The 25,404-nt window shown below is 39.6% G+C and overlaps 2 protein-coding genes across 4 annotated transcripts in view; both read right to left on the bottom strand.

Moving 5' to 3' along the window:
- rab28 (RAB28, member RAS oncogene family) overlaps positions 1–18,091 on the bottom strand; it is a 38,823-nt gene extending 20,732 nt beyond the window's left edge. For both annotated transcript variants that reach the window (XM_004073026.5, XM_020706408.3), the window contains exons 1-4: positions 17,619–18,091; positions 10,745–10,841; positions 6,680–6,768; positions 4,088–4,217 (exon numbers count right to left, since the gene is read on the bottom strand). In XM_004073026.5, the coding sequence (XP_004073074.1) occupies positions 4,088–4,217; positions 6,680–6,768; positions 10,745–10,841; positions 17,619–17,693 (391 nt within the window). In that variant the 5' untranslated portion in view covers positions 17,694–18,091. The remainder of the gene's footprint in view (positions 1–4,087; positions 4,218–6,679; positions 6,769–10,744; positions 10,842–17,618) is intronic.
- Positions 18,092–21,550: 3,459 nt separating this feature from the next.
- Positions 21,551–23,834, bottom strand: nkx3-2 (NK3 homeobox 2). Of its 2 annotated transcripts, none has more exons than XM_004073056.5 (2): positions 23,163–23,834; positions 21,551–22,693 (listed from the first exon to the last, which is right to left on the bottom strand). In XM_004073056.5, exons 1-2 carry the CDS (start codon positions 23,533–23,535, stop codon positions 22,269–22,271), a joined length of 798 nt encoding a protein of 265 aa, XP_004073104.1. In that variant the 5' UTR covers positions 23,536–23,834; the 3' UTR covers positions 21,551–22,268. The 2 variants fall into 2 exon arrangements, with proteins under 2 accessions (XP_004073104.1, XP_011478167.1); XM_011479865.4 differs by having other exon boundaries at positions 23,169–23,803.
- Positions 23,835–25,404: the final 1,570 nt, after the last annotated feature.

Below are 25,404 nucleotides of genomic sequence, written 5' to 3'. Positions count from 1 at the left end.
TGTGTCAAGTCTTGGGACCAACTTCTACCCTCATAGGAATGTTGCACAGTCATGCTTGATCTGCACCCAAACTACAGAAGAGGAGAGAGACTTGGGCAAAAAGACAAGACTCAAGTGGAAACAGTTCAACATACTTCCAAAGGAATGCAAAGGGCAAATTGATGCCTTTGTTTAAAAGATGACTAGCTAGTATATTCCTTCAATTTATGTAAGACATACTGCTAAAATGTTGCTTGTACACAAACTGAGAAAATAATATACGGTTAAAGATAAGAGGCTGCAGTTGTGTTCATGTAGCTGATAAAAAAAAATCACAGTAGATCTGTAGCAGTTTATGAATTGTTTTAGAGTTGATAAATACCTGTTTGTGAAGGGATTGGACTTAGACCTAAGTATTTTTAGCCTGTCATTAGAGTGTAACAATGTAGTAGTTATCCATCAAACCCATCCAGCATCAAAGAAAGTTCCTCATATTGTTTGTTGTTTGTTCCGTTGGATATGCACAGACATGACGTCTATGAGCTCCATGAAAACAGCCTAAGTCCAACTAACATTTAATAATAGGATTTTCTTTACAATATCCACCCACTATGTAGTTTGAAGCAGGCACTGCACGGAGCTGATCCAAAAACCAGTTAAGAAGTGACTCGGTTTCAGAACCCTCTAGGACCTGGATTGTTTTTTGTTTTTTTTTCAGAAATAGCATAAAGTCACATAATTCAGATATTTCTTCCAGTTCAGTTTAAACCACCCTCCTATACATTCTGGGGAGAACCACAGTTTAGGAGCATGGATTATCTTCTGTTTGTGATCATAAATCCTGTTGCAAACATATTAACGGCCCATGAATGCTGTTTTCACATGTTGTAAAACACAGACTTGCATTTATGAACTCAAACAACATGTTGCGTTCTGTTTTTAGGAGGATCTGCTTACGCTTTCGGATGATTTTAAAACATTTAATGTTAAAAAATCCTTTCGGAAATGCAGTTTATACATCGAGTTCTGGACGGTGCTTTATGCCCACAAGGAACATAGTAGAAATAACTCAAAGAAATTGATCACTCATGTTGTGATTTTTCTCTACAGTTGTGTTCATCTCAAACAATAGTCACAACTGCCCTTACGGGGAGATACGGGCAGTCTGCAGGGGAAAAATGGGCAAATCTGAACGGGGCACCCAGGTGGCCGCAGGAAATAACAAGGTCATAGACCGCTCTGTGAGCATGTAGAGCGAAAATGTTGTTCTACGGATATGCTGCAAGCAAATGAACACTTAAACAATGAGTATAGGTATCACACAGCCTGACTGTTAGAAATTAGACAGTCAGAGCATAGTTTATATGAACATCTTACAGCACTTACATATCACCTGCACACTTTGTGCTGGTGTCAGCTCCTGCACCTAACTAACAACTAGAGTGTGGCGTATGACAGCATCACCCGTATGTCATTAGTATTGACTGTATAGGAGAACTGGAGCGAGTGAGTGTGACGTCACCCATAGAAAATGGCTTAATAAGCCTTAATTGGTCCGAGTCAGTCTGAGTCGATGTTTCTATGGCAACTACTCTCACCAATCAGGAGTGAACCTTTTGGAATTCTACACGCCTACCACTCAAAACAGGCTCGGGAGAATCTGTCAAATGTTTTAAAGGTTCAAAATGGAGACCATCTGGCATCCGATTGGCTGGTTTATAGTTCATTTCTCTATGGGATTTTGGCTTCTTGGAACCAGCAGGTTCTTCCTATTTATATACAGTCAATGATCATAAGTGCGTGCAACTAACATTTGCCTTACGAATACCTCACAATAAAGTTGCTACATGACAATCATGCGTTTTTTTTCATGATGAGCCTCAAGGGAACTGTAAGACACACCTGTGCTCCCCTTTAGATGCAGCAGCTACTCTCTGTGACTCCTTCAAGCTTCCATCAGTCAGAGGAGATGTAACACTGCATTTACTTTGTAAAGCATAGATTGTTTCTTTTCTGTTGCTGTAAAGCTGTCCTGGATCAGCAAAAGCAGATACTATTGTTATTTCTATTGGTCCAAAAATGGATACTTTAGTAGTTGAAAAGAAATTTGTTCACAGTTAAGCCCTGGCTGAAGAATATTAAAAGAACTAGTACCTTAAGGGTCTTATTTTTATAGACACTGTATTTTCTGCACTATAGGGCATACTGGATTTTAAAGTGCACTGTCAATAAATGATCTATTTTCAAAATTGGGTCATATATACCTGAAGGTGAGACAAAAGAGTCAGGGATAAGTCTGTCAGTCAGTCTGACTTTATTAACTGCATTCATAGTAACTCTAAAACCTCATGTGTTTGCTACACAATAGCCACGTTAGCATATTCAAAATACCTGTAACTCGAAACTTGCTTGCAACACGTCAAAAAAACGACCGATTCTGCTAGAACAAACGCTACTGGGACTATGCTAACTCCCAACCTTGTTAGTAACTCGTAAAAAAGAAATGTACTTCAGACACTGCTACAAGTTAGCCATGTTAGCATATTCACTACAACACTCAACCAAACAATTTGACAGTGCACCGTTTTCCTTTTAAATTTGCTTGGACATCAGTAAACACAACCAGAATTAATCCATATATAAAAGACTCCAGATTATAAGATGCACTGTCATTTTTTGGGGGGAAAAATTTAGGGCTTTAAGTGCACCTTATAGTGTAGGAAATATGGTTTTTATGCTTTACCAATTTTTGATTTCTTGGATCACTTGTTTCCAGAATCAGAAGCTTCTTAGGCAGGGGTGGTGGGGCAAAAAGCAGGACTATTGCTCTGTGCTTGTTCCTGGTGTAGCGGTTCCCTGTACATGTTCAGTGTATTACAAAAACATTTTACAGTATTTCAGTCAGTGGATGGTTTTGCTATGAGCCGGTTCTACAGCAGCTTCACACCCAATGTTGACTTAACGTGTTCATTTCTATATAAATGGTCCATGGCTTCAAATACTCTGAAAAATAGCAAGCTCCGTGGAAGGATTCAAGGATTCACAAACTCCTCTAGGGTAATTGATTGCTCCGGGAGGAGCAATCTGTGCGGGGTTTTGTTTTTCTTTGTTCAGCCTGTAGGAACAGAAAAAACACACATGGGCCACGTTCAGCAATAGACCCGGTAGACAGACCGCCAAAGTGAAGTGGAGGTAGGGTGCTGCTTGAGTGAGGAGCCTGACAGGATGTACACAATTTAAATACTACAGTGCACACATGAACACACACTGAAGATCTAGCCTAAATACAGCGGCGCCGCATGGTTTAAGCCGGTGCATTAGAAGAAGCCACGCGGAGACAAGGCGATCGGTTCTTGATGTAGAAATTAAAACATGACCTTTGGTCCCAAATGAGAAGCATTAGCGGGACCTTCCTGTGTGCAACGCCATTCTTCTGACCGTCCATCAATGCTCAGGAAGGTGGGCGGTCATTGCTGCACGCACACACAGTGATGACTCACTTTACAATAACACAGCGGCAGTCATGACTCCACATCTGTCAAAGGGATGTTTAAAAGCAGCCATCATTATTTCTCTTTATTTCAGAGATGGGGGATGGCTGCAGGCTGATAGCAGGAGGCTTGTCTGGTTGTCCTCATCGTAGCTAACTATGCTGAGCAGTAGAGCAGGATCAGACCAGGCAGGGTTTTTGGGGGTGGTGTGCATGCGAGTAGCAACTGGGAGGTAGGGTTAGGGCTGCAGATAAGCAGTAACTCGGGTCCACAGGTCCTGGGATATTAAATCATCGTCATTCACTCCCAGGAGTTCCCAAACATCAGCATTCCCATCGCTCTGAAACCACCTTATCGTGCTGATCACTTATCTGGTGCTTTAACAAACATGCCTGCGTCCATCAAACACACACTCCCCACACAAACCCAAAATGAAACATGCATCGAAAAAATTTGTTCAAAAATCCATCCCACTCAGCAAAAACCATAATTTATGCTGCTCTGTACAGAACAAAAAAAAGACCAAGATGGAACGCCTGTGTGACGCTGACGGTTCTCGATAGGTGTTTTTTTCTGCGGCTGCGCCATGAAAGTTGTTGTACTTTAGAGATACTCACTTTTGTTGCCCACCAGGAACATAATAGGCTGAATATCAGATTCCTCGTTGGATTTCTTCACCATGCTGAACCAGTCCTCCAGATTTTCAAAACTCTGGTAGTTGGTAATGTCATACACCAGGAGAACACCCTACAGTAGAAAAAAAAGAGAATTTTAGCATTCTCTCACTCAAAAATCTATTTGTCTATTGAGAGAAAATACATTTTTAATATCAAGTTTTATCTTAAAACCTATATTTAATCATATAGGCAGGTGTCATTGGTTTTCTATTTACAGACACATTGACTCATTCATAAAAACAGCTCAGTGACAAAGCCTTTGATTGTTTCAGTTTATTTTTTAGATTGTGACCATTTGTGTTGGATTAAAATTCTGGATTCCACATTCACATTTCAAAAATTCTCTAAATTCACTCCAGATCAGAGGTCAGCTTCGGTTATCTACTGTATGAAGGATGTCTGCAAAGAGGCTGTTTTTCTCCTTTCTCAGTAATCCTGCAAAAACAGCGATGCAACGATGCCAGAGCAGTCCGGTCAGGAAGACTTATTTGCAGATAGAAGCAGATAGATAGAAAGCGGCTGGCACATCAAGAGAAATAACAACCACTTAAAACAGCAATCAGCGTTCTAATTTTTGCTTCTCTAAAGGTCTAGAAGTGAACGCGAGCCAAAGTAAATGCCTAGACGTTTAGTGCATGATGCAACATGACTGAAAGGGTTCCTGTTGCTTTTGTTCAACAGACACCCACTGTCACAACAGGCAAGGACGCTGACGACAGCTTACACCTCGAACAATTACTCCGAGCCTGTCTGAACAGCAATGATGGATTACAGGACACACGGTAGTTTACAATGAGTGTTAAGCTCTCTGCAACAGTGACAATAGGACTCCTCCAGCAAATCAGCTATGTATTGTTCTGGATTATTTCACATTTTCTAAAAAAAAAAATTTTTTTAGTATACAAAAAGCTCTAACTAATGCATAACTTGTGACAAAGCAGTGCAAACGTGTTGCTGGTTTACTGTAGGAGGATGACCAGTTTAGTTGCATCACCCGCTGCATTATGGGGCATTTCTAAGAACAGCAGGTGACAGACATGTTTCTTTAACAACAATGCAATGAGTGGACACTGCTGAGACTTTAGTAACTTTAAACCCTGCATGGTCCTCAAGATTAACCAGCCTATTTCTCAGCGATCCCTGCCCAGCATGCTGTGGATCCCCGGAATCAGCTCCGTGAATCACCTGATCCTATTTTTCAGCAGCAAGTTTAAGAACATGAGGGTGGGCAGCTACGTGCCAGATAATTTTGTAGTATGATCATAATGCATGAACCAAATGTTAAAACTATTCATACACACTTCCAAATCAACTCAAAGTAGTTGGATTCAAATGGGGTCTTGACTCTTCTGAGTTTATTTTTTCCTTCAAGAGGATGGTAAATTAGGTGGAGTCCTAGATTTAAAGGTACGTTGCAAATTAACTAAATACAACATGAAGGGGTTATACTGATCGATTCAAATTTAAGTAAGGATTAATGGCAGACGAAGTGTGCATTATCACTTTTTAACGCACACCGTGGAAGCCTGAACCCGCGGAGGACGGTTGCTTCCGCCATTAACCCGCGTATGCCATGGTCACTTACAAAAGCAATAAATATTAACCAGTTTTAGTCTTCAATTCTTGTTTTTTTCTGATTTGGATTGCTTTTCTTACAAAAAGCGGACTATTTGTTACGTATGCGCCGCACCAGTCAAGATTTGGCGATATAAAGCGATATATATATCTATATATAGATCTATATATGCTGATCTTTCCGATGGGTTGAATAAAGCATCAGTTCAGACAGAAAGTTCACCTCTGACCGCTTGTTTTTGTCCGGATGATGAAGCAAAAGGTTGTTATAAAGAAGCCGGCTCAGTGATACAAAACATTTAAGCTACGTGACCGGAACTTCTTTTTTCACCGTGCGGTTATCCTGTGGTATATCACTTTTTAACGCACACCCAGTAGCCAATCAGAATCGAATATTCACCCGGACCATGGTATAAACTCACTATAACCTCTTGTGACCTGGCGTCCCATCCATAGACATCACATTTTGGGTTATATTACCACAGTAGTTAAATCTGGGGCCCATGACTACATGTGTATAGGGTTAGCTCAAATATTAGCCAGAGTCTTATTGTTTTCTAATCATGGATTGATAAGCCTCTTTAATAAACAAAGATCCACCTTTGACCGACATAAATCACTGATTATGTGAACACTTCTTTCACAAACCAAAGTAGGTTTTGAAATGTCAACTATAATTGATATGAGATCAAACAGGTTTGCTCAGTTTCATCAAAAAAATTTCAGGTGATTTGCAATATATTTCAATCTGATTTCATGATAAGGAGAGCCAAATCCTGCCTCTAAATGAAACAGCAAAGGCCGATAGCTTCAAGTTCGAGAAATAATGTTGGAGTGAAATATATAATATAAACTTGTGCTACAACTTAATATTAACACAGAATATATTTAATATTTAACCAAAAAGTTGCAACAGTCATGTAAGTGTGAACCTGCACATTATGTATGTTTCCTTACATGAGCTCCATATGCATATTTGTCCAGCATTTTCCCTCCTAGTGTTTGCCCTCCGATGTCCCACACCTGCAGGGTCACATTCTGATTTCCTGCAGTGACGAAAACAAACAGGAATAATGGTGGAAGGAACAAAACGACAATTAAAACACAACTTAAACAAAAGAAAAGCTATAAATTAGACACATATGTTTCACATAAGAATTTTCCACCTTCTTTTTCTCTAAATGCTTTCCTTTGCTGAACAGTCAGAAAGATAAATATTAAAAAACGAGCCAAAAAGAGACACGGCTACAATTTGTGGGTTTCTGCTCCGGAAGTTTTTGTGTTTGTTTTCACAGAATCTTTAAAATCCAGTGGAAATAATGGATCAGTTTGTAACTAGACCCTATATTTTGGGTGAGTAATTTCTATAATAAAAAAGTCAATGTTGTTGAGAGGCATAATGAAAATAATAAATCAGTGATTAATCTTTCAAGCTAAGTGCTCTTAAAATGGCAGATCACTTATAGCTCACATCCAAGAATATCCAGTCGGAATATGGAATCTGTACGTTTACCCTCTAATTTAGATCTTTTCTCTCCAAAACCTGCAAGAAAATTACTTCTTATTAGCCTGCAAAGAGCGGCTGGATGGTGGCGCGTCCTGCCAAGTAGGAAAGTCAGGAGAATTATATGTTGTTAAGAAAAATGGCAAAAATCAAACCCCAAATTTTATAAAAATGGTGTGATAAATATTAAGAAAATTAACCATTACAAGTCTGGGGTTTTTGTCGAGCTTTTTCTGCTGTACAGTGTGCTCTATCAAGTTATCTCTACTTTTTTTATTTTTGTAATGCATAATATCCATCTTTTTAGTACAATCCAGCTTCGTTTTTTTTTACAGATGTATTTTTGGTTTTATAACACGATAATTCTAAAATAATTCTGAAACAGTCTGAAAAACTCAATTTTAAGTCACAGGTCCTTTTTTACTGCAAAAATCACAAAAAAGTGAGATCACACAGTTTTTATGTTTTATGACAAAAGATTAAACATGTGGAGTCACAATAAAAATAAATAGACCCACAAACAAAACAAAGATTACTTTAAAAAAACATGAAACATTTCTAAAAAAGAAAAAGAACAAAAAAACAGGCAAAGCTCCAATGAACTTGAACCCATATATTGTGCTCAGGTAAGAAATTGACCCATTTTCACACTTAAATACGGGTCATCTAGTGTTGCCTCATACAACAGCTTAAAATGTAATTTAGTCAATCACAATCAAGAAATCGTACACACAGTTTTTAGAAAGTGTGGGGGGTCACACATTTTGGGTTTTGGGAAAAGAGCATGCGAACCGGGGGAAATTTGAACCCAGGCCACATTTGGCCCACGGGCCAGACTTTGGACATGCTGTGTTTAGAGCATACAAAGAGTTTGGGGTAGAAAAAGGAAAATGGATTCACAAAGAAAAGAAAAGAAAGAGCAGGCTGAGACAGAACAGAGTTTATGTTGGTGGTGAAGGCTACAACATACTGCTGACACGGCTGGATGACTGGTCAGGAGCCTTCTGTTAACATACACTAAAGGAAGCACTGAGGTTTACAGTCACTACATGTAGACTATACACGTCAAATCAGAGCTGCAGCCACCAGCGCAATAAATAAGGACTGCTGGGTGTCATAAAGAGCCATGCTCTACTCAGGCTCTGACTTTATTTGTCTTTCAAAGAGCCATGCTTACTCAACAGAACTGATTTATTTTGTGTGAGAACATGGAAGACTTACAAAGTGACTGTAGGGGTCAAAATGATGAGGTTGGGTACAACGGGAGTCTGATATTATTATTTTCCTCTCAGAACAACATGATGCAATGACGGACAAATGCTTCCAGAAATTACAGCGTGGAAGACTTTTTCGGGGAAATTTCACTTGCACTTGATCCCCTTCAGCACCTCGACCTGACTGGTTAGCGGGACATCTGGAAGACGTATTGTTATAAATAGCGCACAAAGCAGGGGCTGTTGTGAGCCAGTCAGCTTTACCTCACCTTTGTCTGCGTTGGAAAAAATCTACATTCACTTTGACAAACTGGGCCTTCATGGTGAAAGGGGCCAATGCTAGATGTAGACTGCTGTACGAGACCCTTACAGCCCCAAAGAGACCAACACAACCTCTCCAGTACAAGTCAGGGTGGGGGTCAAAACAAAGTTTGGGACCACCCAGCTCGTAGAGTCAGCCTCCTCTTCATCAGCTCATCAACACCCAATTCCCCAGAAAATGGTCAGTTTAACAGCTCGGGTGTTGAATCCAGTTTTGTTGTTTCTCCTGCGATACAGACATATGACCTCGATATTTAAACAAAGGGCGCACCAGATTATTTCTGGGAAAGAAAAGTTACTGGAAAGAAAGGTCACATAATGGTTCAGGTTCATTTTAAGGAGCCAAACGCAGCCTGTGCTCTTCTCATCCGCACTCCACCACTGCATTTTTGGGGCTTTTCTTCTCCCAAGTCTCATAACCTGAAACTGACACAAAGTCAAAATACCAAGTCTCTGCCAACTCACAAATCAGCATAACTTTTACTTTTAGCACTTAATTTGCTTGTGCTCAACGTAGTTTTATTAATAATGAAAGATCGGAGGCACTTAGCAGATTTCTGGAGCTAAACTTTTGGCAGAGTTTTAAAAAAGCCATTTGAAATGCTACTAAATCCACAAGTTACAGTATGAGAAAGTTAAAATTGAGCCATTTTCTCTACATATAGACTCAGGTACTAAACATTAGACGTAAAGGTTTTAAGGGAGATACATTGTGTGGCTTTATTTCTGTGAGTTTGCCTAAAAGAAAATAACATCAGAGTTTTATGTGGTGAGGGACAAAGATCAGTCGAACATGTGCATCAGTGGTGTAGATATAACATGTTAATGTATTTGCTCTGTCCCGTGTCCACAGAATTAGGAGCGAGAGCAGAACCCGACCAATGTCCTGGTGAGGACCAGAAAAAAAGAGGGCTGTTTGCTATGGAGAGCCGGAGAACTTTCAGGGTGAATAAGTCTGAAAAGTGGCAGACACTCTACAATGAGGAGGTGCAAGAAAGACTCAATTATTCCACAGTCAAAGACCCACGGCCCGTGAAAATAGTGTTGCTGTTTTTTAACAAGTTTTTCTATGGCCTTTTTCCGATGATGCAGGACATTTCCGAAAAGAAAATTAAGCTTAAAATTGCATTTCTGAGTATTTCTTTATTCAAATCGATGTAAATCAGGAGTAGATGAAAAAATGGCGTTTGGAAAAGATTATATTTGTTTTGAGGAAAATTAATTGGGCTAAACACAAGCTCCCTGCTCCACTCTATTCTGATGCATCGACTTGTAGACAAATGCCGGTAGATCAGTTTACGTCTTTGCTTTCCTCGTCTGAACTGGCATCTGCCTCAAAGCTGTCCGGCTGGATGGCTCCAATATTGCTTGCCATTTTTGTTGCACTGGCAATCGTAGGCTGGGGTTGTGAGGGGCTGTAAGCTAGCGGGAGAGAGTGTACATAAAAGGATGTTGGGAAGCGGGGACAGTCTGACTCCATGCCAACAGCCCTGCCCACAATACAGAGGAGAATTTCTAATGAACTCCTGCCGCTCTGCAGAAACTATGTCCTAGAAAACGACCCAGGTTTTTTTTTTCTTTTTTGGCTATAAACAGCATAATCATAATTAAAAGACCATTGGGAACACTTCAAAAATAAATCAAAACATGTTCAGAGTTGGACTTTAACCTGAAAAATGTGGAAATGGAAAACATTAGAATGAAAATTAAAACGAGACGGAATATTAAACACGAGGCCTCTTTAAAAGGTTTGGGAAGACTTTTTTTTACTTGTATTCTAATTATTTTAAGTAAACATAAATGTGAATGTCCGGATGAAAAATAATAAAATTGTATTATGTAAGTCGGAGTGTATAAATGTTGAATACACATCCTCTGTTTTTTCACTAAACTCGGCGGCGTGTCGGCATGCTTGTACAACAGACGTCTGTGCTGTGTCTCTGAACAAGCAAGCACTCCCTAAAGATTACAAAGGTGTCTCACCTGGAAGGCTTATTCTCTTCAGAAAGAAATCCAGGCCTATGGTTTGTTTGTACTGCTTCCCAAAGGACTCCTGTGCAAACCTGGTGGCGAGTGATGTCTGAAACAGAAAGACAAAAGGAGAGATGTAGAGAAAGACTGCCAGACACCTCAGCCTGAAGCCCTCTGAGGCAGTTAAAGCGAGTGTTTGAAAAGGGAAATGATTTCAGGAACAAAGGTGAAGTGTTCAGTCGGGATGTGTTGTTTACGTGATGTGATGTCTACATGAGTCTCACAGTCAAATGCATGACAAACTGTGTTTTAGAAGAATATTTGGGATTTTGCAGTAAAGGAAAACATCGATGCCAACAAAACGCCAACTATGAAGCTTTATGTTGAAAGACGTTTGGTTCTAACTTTCAAACCCCAAGTGACAAGATGATGATGTAATTGTCCGCCGCCTACACCCTCTCGAGACCCGGACTGACAGTGAAAACCTATGTGAATTACAAACACAGCTGCTGGAGCGTGTGTCATGCCTCCAGACCATCATTGTCACTGCATGCGTTAAAAAAAAAAAAGGCAAAAAAAAGAAAGGGTGGGCTGCACGTTGGGAGCTCTCCTGAAATCTGTGGGAATTCTTGGTGCAGGCTTTCCGTGCCAGTTTTAATTCATTTTGATGGATGAACATAAGGAGAAAAAAAACATCAGTGCCAAATGTTTGTGAGGTATCTCTGGAGAAGCGTGATTAAATAAACACAACAGAGACGTAAAGCTACAGTGTTCCATGTGTGTTCGTGTGAATCAGGTAAAACCATTTAATGTGCTACTCTACAATCACTGTGAGCTTAAGGATTTTAACTAAATTCTGTCTTCTAAGCTAAAATGCTTTCTTCCACCTGAGCCTATGTTCTTTTTCTTCCTCCGTTAATACTCAGAGGGTTTAAGTTTAGTCGAATGGAGCTTAAAACACAGCAGGATTTCCTTCAAATGGAGCATTGTTGTTTAAAAAACAGAAAAAACCCATTATCGAGATTTACCCATAAATCCTATTCAAGTAAAAGAAAGCTAAGAAGCTTACTTTGCTTCTTGACATGCTCATTTTTAATTTCAAAAGCCACAATTTATGTCTTAATGTTTAGTCCAGTTGGGATTTTTTTTTTTTTACTGTAATATTACAATCAAATTTATAATTCTGATTTTTCCCTGTGACTCCCTTGGTTCAGGATGTGTGAAAAAAACAAAAATGTATGAGATTAGGAATCAACAAGCTTTTATTTTTGCCTCATTGACACTTTAGGGTGTGTCACAGATTGAAAAATTACAAGATATGACTGACGCAGAACGGATGCAATTATCTTTGAAATAGCCCAAACAATCACTGGAAACACAATAATAACAAGCTAGGACAGCAAAAATGTATTCCACATGCTCCTGCTGGCCTCCTCAGCCATTTGTCTTGGCTTTAACAGAGGATCTGGTTCCCCCCAAAAGTTATTCTTTTTTTCACAAAACAATTGTAAACCAGTAAAGGAAATGTCTACAGACTGAGCAGGAAACAGCAGAGTGTCCTTGCCAGGATAACAAGGAACTCTAAAATCCAAAACATCAATGTTTAACCCCTTGACACATTAATTTATATCTAGCTATGAAAAAATCATGTATGTTTTTGCTTTAAGGAGATGATAAATTAAGAAAAGTTTGGAGCAGAAGTGGTTTGATGCATATGTGCATCAATGGGCATTAAGTGGTTGAAAACCCACTCCGATCATCTTTTGATCTTTTGCCAAAGCATTAGAAATTCACCTCTGACTAGTGGGCGGGACTGTTGAGACAGAGTAAGCCCACCCCCCCTTCACAACATCTATCTGTCTACACACTCTCCAACTACCTTACAGCCCCTCACAACCCCAACCTAACATGAAGATGAAACAGAAATGGTGAGCAAGGTCGGAGCTATCGAGTTTTGATCCAGATTCCAGCTCAGATGAGGAAAACAAAGACGTACACGGATCTAGTCGTCTGCAAATGCATCAGAATGGAGCAGATTATGAGAAAAATGCCACAAGAGCATGTTAAAAACACAAAATTTCATTGAACTGAGTCTTCAAACTTTGGTATTAGGAATCTGACAAGAATCTGGTTTATTTAACTAAACAGTTCCTACACCGTTACCTTTTTTATTCTAGAAGTCACAGCACAAAGCAAAAGAAAATCCCCACACATACCATACCATATCTGAAACACAAGAGAAGCTCATGGATCACAGACAAAAACTAACCAGTGTGCAAATTCAGCCCAGCATCTAAAGAACTTGGCTAAATGTGAGACTTTAAAAAAACATGGAGCTCAGGTGGACAAGCCTCCCCACATCAAGTTTCTGAATGGACGACTCAGCACATGCAGAAAGAGCGCCGAAAACGCTGTCCAAGAAAAACTGATCCGATTGCAATTTGCTCAGCAAATTGACATTAATAACAGGGGAAACTGCATTCAAAATGTCAGTCAGCGTTGCCTGGTTTTTTCACCAAAACACACAAGCAGGTAAGTCTTGCAGACAGTGACGGGCTGATGGCTCATTAATGAAGCATGTCTACTGGGAATTGAGTTGGGTTTTTCTCAACGCACACACGCAAACCACCCAAAGAATTTTTTTTTCACCTTTTCAAAGTAAGAGCATTTAGACTTGCCAACTACAGTTGCAGTCTTTTTCTTCCCCCTCAAGGGAAGAAGGGATTATTTACAAAAGCACTTCACATCCCTCTTTGTCTTAGAATCACAATCAGGCCGGGATTCAAGATGCAGCGAAGAAGAAAGGTGGCGGAACTGTCACAACAAACTCCCTGCTTTCCTGCAAATGATTGTTTGGTGTGACTCAAGAAAATTTCCACTCATGTTGATGTTGATGTTAGGCTCTTTTATTCTAAGTCTTGAAAGTGTTTTTTTTTTATTTCTTAGTCTGGTAGTTGTGAAATGAACAGGAAGCGACAGCATGCTTAAAGCTTCAGCAGATGTAACAAAGACATGCAGTGAACATGTTATTATGAGCTCAATTCATGCAACAGACAAAAAAAAGATTTTGCCAAGTGGTGTTGTGTGCAGCCATAACTGAGAAACGCCATCATTTTTCACATGTCAACAGCAGAGGGAATTCTTTTGCATCCAGCTTGTCTCTTTTAAATAAAAGCTCAACAACCCGGGCTGAGAAAACTATCGGATGATGTGCTTTGAAAAAAACTGTAAGACCCCTCATCATTTTGCCAAAGAGAGAGATTTTTAATCTCTGAATCCCTGCCTGCTTATCCCAGGTTTCTCCATTGTGGGAAATGCATGAAAATTCATGAGTTTTTAGTTTTGATGAATTGGTTTTTAGCATATTGAGTTTTGTGGTGGTTTATTTATAGAATAAGCTTAAAGAACATAATTCTTATCTTCTGCTACACAACAATGTCGAGTTCCTTTTCAAAGGCAAAGGATAGAATTAATTTTACATGTACTGTTTTTTTTCTAACAATAGATTGGATTCTTAACGTGGTCATGTTTACATTTGATAGTATAAAGAATAAAAAGGATGAAGGTGCACCAAAGTAATAATTACAGATTTGACTTTGTTTTCTTCTATTTTTAATGCAAGTAAATCTGCTGCAGTAGGAAAATCTTTTTTTACACAGGGTGTATTTTATTTTGAAAGGAACTTGAATATGCTGCCGTCCAAAGTAAAACAAGTTAGTGTTATTTATTGAAAAAGTATAACAATTTTATAATTCAATTATTGTAAATATTTAAAAGCTACATTTTATAAATTAATGGCTTAACAAAAACATAAATAATGTGTATATTTAGTCCCCCTATGACCATTTTTCGAATAAAAATATTCCCAGTGGTGTTCTAATTATGATTACCGGTATGCAGATTTTATTCAAAATCCCACAACCTAAATGTCTTAAAAAGCCATATTTTATGTCTATCTGAAGCCTCTGTTTCCAAACCTCCTCCACATGGGCGTGGCTATTGGTGCTTAGCTGAGTAGCCCCGCCCTTGATCCCCCCCTTTCTGCAAACTGCATCTTGCTTGAGTGACTAGCTTGAAACAGGGGGGGGGGCAAAAACAACAGCGACTGACAGTCTCTATCCTTAAAAGTTTTTCTCTGGCGATAAAGAATCGGTGAAAAGTGACAAATTTGTGGTTCCAAATCGCCACTTTTTTATTAACATGCGTATGACAAAACAAATGTGTGCACCAGACCCTGCTGTAAAATTGCACACAAACCCATGAAAAATTAATTAAATTATAATTTTATTAATTAAATTATAATTTAGGTTACATTACATTGCAGCAGCAGGCAGCACTGGCTGTAGCTCAGAACTGAGTTGATGCTAGCACATGCAGATTGTTGAATTCACTTACACAGCAAAATAAAATGAAATGCTAGAAAGAAAGTGACAATTCACACGTAACTTTCCAAACATGTGCAGGCAGTGCTGAACTTTTTTTTTGGCCGCACGGACCCAGAGGAAGGGTAGAGTTTAGATTACGGGTTACAGTTAAGCTGGTTTCACAACAATTGCAATTTAGCGGCTAGTTTTAACCAAATCAATCAAAGCAGATAACAGTTTCTCTAGTTAATGTACATCACACTTCCCCACATGTACCGCACATACTCTACAGGTACAGCACATACTCTACAGGTACAGCACATACTCTGCAGCTATGCTTACATGCAATGTGGATTAAGGGCTGGGTAGTCTTAATAGGTTTACGACAACAGGCGATGGTCGAAATAAATCCATGATGCTATCCATGAGGAAAATTTGAATCTTCCTGTGGTGGTTCTCTAATGGCATTAAACATTTACGCTTGAGCTACTCTCTACAAACTCTGCATCATCAGAGCTGCAACTCATTATCTGGTGTTTTCTAAATCTGTTACAGGGTAGTAAAAAGAAAACGCAGCTACCATGATCCATGTTGACGTTGGCAAGGATTAAAAAAGCTAATTATGTCTATGTTCTTGTTTTGGCATACAGAACATGAAGTTCTGTAGTAACCCAACTGCCCTCTTAGCGTAAGGTATTCCAGTAGTATTTTATTACCTACACTTGAGTATAAATAACTATACTATAGACTATGTACATGTAGTGAAAGAACTAACTGAATACTCTACAGACTAAATTGGAACATTTTAGGTTTACAAGATATAAATAGAAATATAGATAGAATATTAAAAGTGAACTTACTGCTCAATTTTCAGTATAGACTAAGTATACTTGTAGTATGCTTTAATCAGGCATGTCCAAAGTCCGGCCGGTGGCCCCAATGTAGACCACATTCAAATATCTACTGGCCCGCAGATACTTGGCATAAGATCAATAGTATGCGGCCCCGCATGTTCTAAGAAGTATGATTGTGATTGGCTAAATTACATTATAAGCTTCTTGACCTTCTGAACCTAAAGAGCCAAATATGAAGAAAACATAATTCAATTAAGTTCATAGTGTCTACAAGTTTAAACTGTGTTCTTAAATTATTTTTTTCTCATGTAAGGAAACCTGTAACGAAACATGTAAGGTACGCTTGACAAAAACAAACCGTGTCTGAGAAAAAATAATTTAAGAACACAGATGAAAAAAACATGTATTTGTTTCTCTGATCTAAACCATAATGTTTTTTACTTTTTAATAAAAGAAATTATTTGTTTTTTTACAGTTTACATGTTTTAAATTTAGAAATTTACAGTGAGCCTTTCATAGTGAAAAATATGTAACTATTTAAATTTGTTGTTGAGAATTATTTTTCCAGACTTTTACTGATCAGAAATTTACTATAATTTTGTCAAAGATGGATTTAAATATATTTCTGTTTTATATAAAGAAATGAAAAGTATCCCATTGCAGTACAATGTGTCATTAAATAGTTTTTTTGCGTTTAATGTTATTTTATGGGTTAAACGAATGCAGGCTCACTAGTTGGCCCTCATACGTTTTCACCTAACCAAATCTGGGCCTCTTTGCAAAAAGTTTGCACACCCCCGTCTTAAATAGACTACATTTTGCTAGGGGACAACATGTGTAACCGCTGTGAATGTTACAAATGTTAAAACATTTTCTGGCAGGTCAACAAAAAATTTCCCACAGATATTCATTTACACGGGACAGCAATTGTCGATATGCTATGTAGCTTTCATTTTAAAAGGGCTACCCTGGCTTTTAGCCTAAATTTACTTTTTATATCTTATTTTTGAGGAATCAATCTGTTTAAAGAGCAATATTTTGTTGTTGCCCCAAAATGTGCCTGTTCAAAAGTCAGCAAAAAAGAAAAGAAATGCATGCTAGTACATAAAATAAGACTTGCCAGAAAGTAGCATACATTAAGCTTATTTAGTATGTATACTTATATACATAAGTATACATGAGCATAAGTGTAGTAATGCTATAGATCATGCACTTATAGTATAGGAAGTTTATAGGATCAGTAATCATTAGTAAATGACTGAATACTTCATCAGACTAAACAGTTTTTCACCGTTTTTGTAGCTTTATATGGCAGGGAAAAGCCTCACGTATCACTGTGTGTGTGTTTCGTTTGAAGCATAAATCGTTTGAAGCATAAATCAAATAAAACCTCATAGTGTTTCGATTGCTTATGGCTTCATTGATGCACCGAAATTGTTTATTGTTAGCTTAGTTTCGCTAACATCCGATTTAGCCACAATCGCGTCCGTCGCCATGGTGACGGGGAGGACAGCGCTGTGTCAGCAGGAAACGCCAGCGGGATGCCAACCAAACCCGGATCTCTAACGACATAAACCAAACAGTCCAAGCATAACCCCGATGCGTGAGCGCGTGTCAACCTTTTCTAACGTCTGTTAGAAAATGTGTGCGTGTTTGCGACAGCCTAACCTTCCCGCAGGCTCCGTCTCCAACCACGACGATTTTCAGCTGCTTGTCCTGGCTGTCCTCCTCTGAGTCCGACATGATGCTGCCCGGTGCTCCTACTGCAACCGTCTGTGGAGCCGAGGGGCTAGAGAGCAGCTGCGGGTCGCTGGGAGCAGCTCTCGGGGGTGATCACAAATGGATTAAAGCAGAGTTTAGTGGGCAAACAGACGCCATTTTGACTCCACCGACGCGGGCTGCAGCTTTCTCGCTCGGCACGGTCCACTCACGCGCTGCTGCGGCGACGGGGTTTGCCGTAGAGACGGAACCGGTACTTTCTGCTAAAGAGGCGGACCAGAGGGAAAAGGCTTAACGCTCCGGTTCGTAAAAAATGTCTGAGCACTGGTGCCAACACTTTTGTCTACGGTAAAAGATAAGCACCGGAAGTAAAGCACTTTGGTTGAGTCCTGTGAGTGACGCTCCGCCGTTGCCATAGCAACACGGGTCAAAGTGCAGGAGAACCTATCAAGATCTAAATATTTCTTTTATTTGTATTTATTTTGTACGTTAAATACTTATTTGAATGATACTAATCAATATTTTCTATTTCATTTGAAAAATAAATTTTTAATATTTTATTTAAGATATAAGGATTCATGTTTAGTACATGATGGGGTTTAAATGTGCCACTTGCCTGAGGTTTTTGATATAATAGCCTAAGATACAAAAAACGCTATAGCCCACTAAATTATGATATCCAGAGTGACATTTTTCGGATTTACACAGTACAGAAATAATTTTTTTGATTTTCTTCATGTAAAAAGTGCTATTTGAAGGGCTTTCTCCCATTAGCATATCATAAATCTGGAATATTTTTGTTCTACTTGTTTATTGTTCAATGCATGTTTGAGTGTTAACTTTGTAATCCACGTGCTGTAGTTATAATGGTTTGTAGATCTGCACCTAATACTGTCAAAATTCCTGCAAGTTAACGTCTTGGGACTTCAATCTTATTGATGAAGTTAGATTACATGTGCTTGAAAAAATAATGAAGCATTTTAGACAGTTTTTTATGGCTCCAGCGTTTATTATTAACACATTTTTACAATCAACCTTATTATTTTAAACATTTGATTATAGCGGGTTCACATTTTTGTTTTATGGAATATTGCTCATTGATATTGTGTTTAATCATTGTGTTCAATTTCTTTAAAAGGCCAGAAAATCGTCTTCAGTCGTCTTGAAACTGCATGGAGTCTCATTCTGCAGGTGGAAGGGAATCTGGAAACGCCTGATGCTGTACCTCCTATGAGTTTTTGTTTGATTACCATTGCAAACTTTTTCTTTTCTTCTATTTATTTATGTATTTTTCTTTTCTTTTTCGAGCTACACAACATGAACTCAGTCCATTTTTAGTGGTAAACGGGGGAAATATGTAAGAGGAAGAAAAATAAAAAACGCAGACAGAACAGAATGGACGTGCTTGGTAGCTTCTCGTGTCCGTTGTGAAAATGGATGAAGGGGATCCAGGTCTTTCATGGGCCCTTCCGCTGCTCTGCCTGCTATGAAAGGACCGGGAACTCTAATCAGAAAAAGCAGTTGAGGTACAAATGAGACAATATGTTTATTTTTATTATCATTAGTTTGCTTATTTATTGAATTGTGTAAAGCTTAGGCTACTTACATTTACAAACGCGTTGCATTTTCCAACTTTGACAGTCAACATCGCACACATCAGTCTGTAGTTCATCATTGACGCATTGTCCATCTCGGATTTGTTGCTCTTTTATGCAAGTTTTAAAGTTTTATAGTACAGTTTTCAAAATAAAAGTTGCTGATTGCATTTAACTGCATTTCTGCTCAATATTTTTCCAGCATTGAGACAGTTATTGAAATGCAAACGTATTATTAACTGTGTTCCAATAAAAAAAAGACGGACACTGAATTAAAGCTCCAATTCCCTGTTTATTTATTTTTAACGATTTGATTTGAATTTAAAATCAGATCAAACAGTCCTGCAGATGAAAGCCTTAAAAATTACTTTAAAACTGGAAAAGTCTGTCTTAGCTGCATTCAAAAAGATGATGAAGACCATGTGAACCGTAGCCCACATATGTCTATTTTGCAGGTGGGTTTGGACATGCGCTTTTTTATAGTGAGTAAGTATTGTCATTAGTCGTCCTGTTTCCTGTAAAGATTTTGACCAATGTGGTGCGTTCGGTTATTAGAAAGTTTACATGAAAATTAGTTGTTGCTAAATTATGCATTTGGCTGCACGGTGGCGCAGTGGTTAGCGCTATTGCCACACAGCAAGAGGCCCCTGGGGCAAGTCCCGTTTGGGGGACCTGAAACAAACATCAACGGGGGACCTTTCTGTGTGGAGTTTGCATGTTCTCCCCGTGAATGCGTGGGTTTTCTCCGGGGACTCTGGCTTCCTCCCACCGTCCAAAAACAAGCTTCATAGGTTAATTGGTCACTCTAAATTGTCTATAGGTGTGAATGGGTGTGTGATATGTGTGACCCAGCGACAGACTGTCCAGGGTGTCCCCTGCCTTCGCCCATAAGTGGTCGGGATGGGTTCCAGTAGCCCCGTGATCCCGAAAGGGACAAACGGAAGAAAATGAATGAATAAATTATGCATTGATGTGAATCTGCCGATGCATGGATTTAATTGCTCTTAACAAAATATTGGGAAAAAAGGGATTCTCTCAAAGCATTTTCTATTTTTTGTCGTTGGTAAATATTTGTTCATGTAGCGTAAAATATTTTCTTTAAATAACTTTTTTAGTCTCGGGTTGAATGAAAACAAAGCGCAGTTCACCCTGAACTTTAAGGCAAGGTCCTCGTATGGCCCTCGTCACGCGTAAATGTCGGGTTTATGCTTTCTCGGGACTGTTTGTCCTGATCAGTATTTGCAGTTCGAGATAGGGTGGAACGGAAGAAATAACGACTTTCTATCTCAGACATCTGCAGGTGTGAAAGGATGTGGGACTGTTCTCCGTCCTTTTGCGCAACCCTGGAAGGAGCGCCGGGGCGGTCGTGGCATCGGTGCGCACACACCTGCATCAACATCACACATTAGGACATACCAGGAGAAAAAGTTTTTTCTTAATATACTTCCTTTAACACCATCATAGGGACCTTGCATCACAGATGTGTGCCCGTCCTTCGGGTTCTGCTCCACAATCCAACATTATCAAGGATGTGAGCGGCCACAAATGGAAGAAAACCTGCTACTCCTGACCTGCAGCGCAGGGTAAAACTAAGACTTCCTGTGACTCCCACACTCAAATCCAAGTGAAACACCTACAGCTCCAAAGCAAAACAGAGGCTGTAGTATTTTCTGCTTTGAAGGATGTCTACCTGCTCAGAGCGCAGAAGGAGAACTCCCCTCTTCTCCCCAAACTCAGGCACAGTGACACGGTCCTCCTTAACCCCGGAACACTCCTCTCCTTGTGCTGACATACAGACCCTGAAGGTAGCTGTCAGTTTGCCCTGTCCGGGAATCACGGTGCCATTCATCACTGTTTGACACATATGCGTTTGGGAAGAGGGCCGCAGAGGTGCAGGAGGCTGACTTTAAGACTGAAGGGGGGACATTAAGAGGCGCGTTTAATTATCAATTTATCCAACTTTAACCTTTTGCGTTAAAATTCTACCTTAAAAATGTCTTTAAACGTATTGATTTATCTATTCAATAAATGCTTCAATTGTGTGTATTTTACTTTGAGTTATTTTATTCTTTAGAATAACATGTGATTTCAATTCCAGATGCAAAAAATTGAAGTTTGATTTATGCTAAAGGTGTTTTTTTTATGTATTTCTTAAAACCTTTATAACATTTCCCCCCAAAATGTCGATTCAAATGACAAAATATAATAATAAACTCGAGTTGTAAAAAAGAATGAAATCAGCCTCACATTTACAAGAACTAAATATAAAATAATGCTGCATCCAAGTGAATTTCATGCTTCATATGCCTTTAATGTTTTTTCCATTCTGTTCAGAAAAATAGAACACGAAGATTTTGGGGGGGGGGGGGATCTCAGCCTGCTCTGCTTTCAGTCTGACACCAAACATGCACGTCATACAAAGATAATGAAGGATGCTCAAAGTGCTGAAATATGGTTTACCTTTAAAAACACAGCAAGAATAAAAAAACACACAAAAACGTAACAGTAATTGAGTCAGTTCTGAAACGGTATGGATGGAATATGGCTGCTTCCAATCACTGCAGAGGTAGGATGGCGCGCGTAAAATGTCAACCAGCCGTGTCCCATTAGTCCAAGGGTCCTCGGCGGTCCATGAAGGTGTCCCAGAAAACATGATTATAATTATTATAATGTTAATCATTTTTTATTTTACTGCAGTGTGGAATGCCACACTGATATACTGTCTGAAGGCCTCTCTCTCTCCAGTCGCGCATTTAGAACAGTTTAGAACAAAAACTACAAAGGAACCTCTTTTTTTTTTTTGGTCTTTCGTAACACAAAAAAAAGGAATGTGGAAATTTTTGAGAAGCTCATGGTGTTTCCTGGATGACACCATGAGGAGGTTCAGTCAGAACTGCGGCCCCTCAAGTACCTCCCTTTTGTTTTGTTGAAAGAAAAAATGTCAGCCAAGTTCCCGGGCGCAGAAAAGACAGAAAAAAAATGAATAAATAAAGTCTCCGAGTTCTCACTGATTCCCCGCGCATGCAGACAGTGTCCATGCCGGGAGGCAGTACGCGTAGGGGTAATAGTAAGACGGCTGCAGGGACAGCAGTGGGGGCCGCAGGATCTCTCCCGGGCTGTACTGTCTCTGGTCGTCCCTCACCAAAACTTTCACCGCCACCTTCTTTGCCGCCGGGGTGGACGCCATCAGGTCAGCCGCCATCTGCCGGCGTTTCGTTTTGTACCGGCGGTTCTGGAACCAGATCTTGACCTGAGTCTCTGTGAGCTTGAGGGAGGCCGCCAGGTCCGCCCGCTCGGGTCCGGAGAGGTACCGCTGGTGGTTGAAGCGGCGCTCCAGCTCAAAGACCTGCGCGTGAGAGAAGGCGGCTCTGGAGCGCTTCTTCCGCTGTTTGGGCTGGTCCGGGCTTTTCTCGTCTAGGTTACTCGAGTCTGGGAAACACGTTTGAGCTCACATTAATCTACAAATTATCAAAAAATACAGAAGATTTAATAATTTTGCTATGCTCTTCTCTGCTTTTCTAGGCGTGTAAAAATAGACCCTTTTAAAACCAATTTTACCTTTTTGTAGATCCTTAAAAAATCAATGGAGGTTTAAAACGTTTACAAAATCATGTTTACTAATTGTTGAAAGTGTAGTAACATATTAATGACTTTATAAACAGGCGACGGTGCCTTTGTAGTCATGCGTAAATAAATCCGTGCGTAAAAGCTTGCTAAGTGTGATGATGACACGCAGGCAGATCAACCTGATGATTGCAGAACTAATTATGATCTTACAAAGTTGCAGCAGAAAAATGAACATTTTTGTATTAAGTAACTTCAATGCTTGGAAGTCAGCGCGGCGCGTGTGAAGCCAAAAAATTCTACTGAAATCACAGATCGACACATTTTCTCTCACCCGTACCGTTGTTGGGGTCACTGTCACTCTTCACGTTGTCCGCAGCGCCAGACTCATGGTCCGTCTCCTCCTGTAGGCTCTCGTCTGGAACATCCGACGCTGGGTCTTCGTCCTTCTCCGATTTGCACCCGGCAGGAGTCTGTCTGTCGTTGTCGTCGCTGAGTCCAGAATCGGAGTCGTAGCTCCTCTGCTCGGTCTGCTCACAAGCCTCCGCATCAGTCCTCCCCGAGTCTCCGTTCATTTCCCCAAATATTTTCCAGCACGCCGTCTTGGACAGGCACATATCTAAGTCAGGCAAGTGCCTGCTATCGTCCTTTTTGTTCAGGATTGCTTGGATCGAGAACGGCATCAGTGAGTTGCCACGGACGGCCATTTTTTATTTCACGGGAGAGACGGTTTGCTCGGTCTAAAAAAGTCGAGGAATTGCGGCATGGATGTCAATTCGGCCACATTATCCGGTTCCCCCCTCCGCTGAGCTCAGCTGGCGCTTCACTTTCCTCCTCCACAGTTTTTGCCCTCTCTCATCCCCGAAGGAAAAGCAGGAAAAAGTTTCTTCCTCATCCGCGGGCGCGATGCTGCTCCAGCGCACGGCTCTGCCATCAGCTCCGACGTTCCTCAGTCTCCGGCCCTTTTCACTCAAACTTCCCTAACCCTACACCCTCACCTGTGACTGACATGCACCCTTCCTGGACTCCTATTGGCCCTCCGAGGAGGAAAGCCTTTTTATGATTGGCCACTGTAATCCGCGTCATGTGGATTTAATAGGGTGGGAAAAAGTTAAGAAAGGCTTGGTGGAAGTTTTATGGTAACTCATCCACGCAGATTTACTAAAAAACATTGTACTTCTTAAATATGGCGTGTTTCTGTGCAAGGGTTTACTCAATCCTCTGATTTGATTAATCTAAAATGACGCAAAAGTGCACGAAAACAAGAAAAATAACATATTCTTCTTGATGCCCCTCAAACGTCCTGATAAAAATATGAGATAATAAAGATTGCATTAACGTCATATTATCTCTATGGTCTAACATAAGCCCACCATCATTTAAATATTCTGAAACTATGACACCCCATCCTGGCTGCTGGGATGAGAGCGCACAGAGTGCAGCTTTTAATTGCATAGACGGTCATATTCGTGCTGCGCGGAGGAAATCGTCCCTCTGGCTCTGCTTTAAGTCTGGAAGGACCGCGTTCTTCAGCTCCTAAGCTGCTTCAAAAATAGGTAGGCCAAAAAAAGTGCATAGATGTTACTTAATAAACTGAAAAGTGAAAAACTGCTGAGAAAAATGAAAGAAAAATGACGAAATTAAAATAGGTCATAGTTTAAAATTTAATATTAATCGACTGCTTTGGTTTTGTGTTGTTTTTTTAAGATACTGATCAATCACATAATTCTGCTCTAATCCTTAAATGTTAACCTTTCAAATTTTTTTTTACTAAACTCACACGAGTCTTGGAAAAATCAAGCATATATAAAAATGGTATTTCGGATTTTTTATGGATGTTTTTAAGCTAAAACTTCAATAAGCGAGTCTTTTTATATATTTTTGCATGTGCCAAAAGCTGGAACAAAGTTTAATTCGACATAACTAATTCAATCTTTGAACATTTCAGAGAAATGAGTATTAAACTTGACATTAATAACTTTCTTCATAAATCCTTAATGCAAAAAATTTGAAACAACGGAAAATTCCCGAAAAAGATTTGTATTTATATCAGAATCATTGATATTGTTGTAAACAATTGTATAATATAAACAATTAAAAACATAAATATATTTATATATATATATAAATGCCCACCAAGTAAATTTGATGGGTGAAACATGATGAAATGATGGAATTATTATTTATAGTTGCTTATGAAATTTCACGAACTGTATTTGTTTGAGGCCCCTGCAAAATGTTTTAAAAACGCATTTGAGAAAACAAAATGCGAAAATGGGGGGGGGTCCACAAGAACTTTAAATTTCTGAAGAAGAAAAAAATGTGAATGAATCCACGGGGTCGTGATCTTGTTTTGCATGCATATATTATACCAACTGGTGCCACGCAACAAACACCTTCTTGACTCTTGGCATTTCTTGCGCGTCAGTTTCTCTTGCGCGTAACGGAGCCGCCGCAGCCAACATGATTCTTTGCAGCTTCTGGTTTCTCTGCAGACACCTGAAACTGCTGCTCAGTGTTTTCTTTTAAACAAATCACCCAGACTAACCTCGTGCTGCCAGTGACTGTAATTAAGA

The sequence above is a fragment of the Oryzias latipes genome, chromosome 10 (genome assembly GCF_053564925.1).
Source record: "Oryzias latipes strain Hd-rR chromosome 10, Olatipes_Hd-rR_3.1".
In the NCBI taxonomy this organism is placed as follows: Eukaryota; Metazoa; Chordata; class Actinopteri; order Beloniformes; family Adrianichthyidae; genus Oryzias; species Oryzias latipes.
Note: the sequence above shows the minus strand (reverse complement) of the source record. Positions and strands in the feature narration are given on the sequence as shown.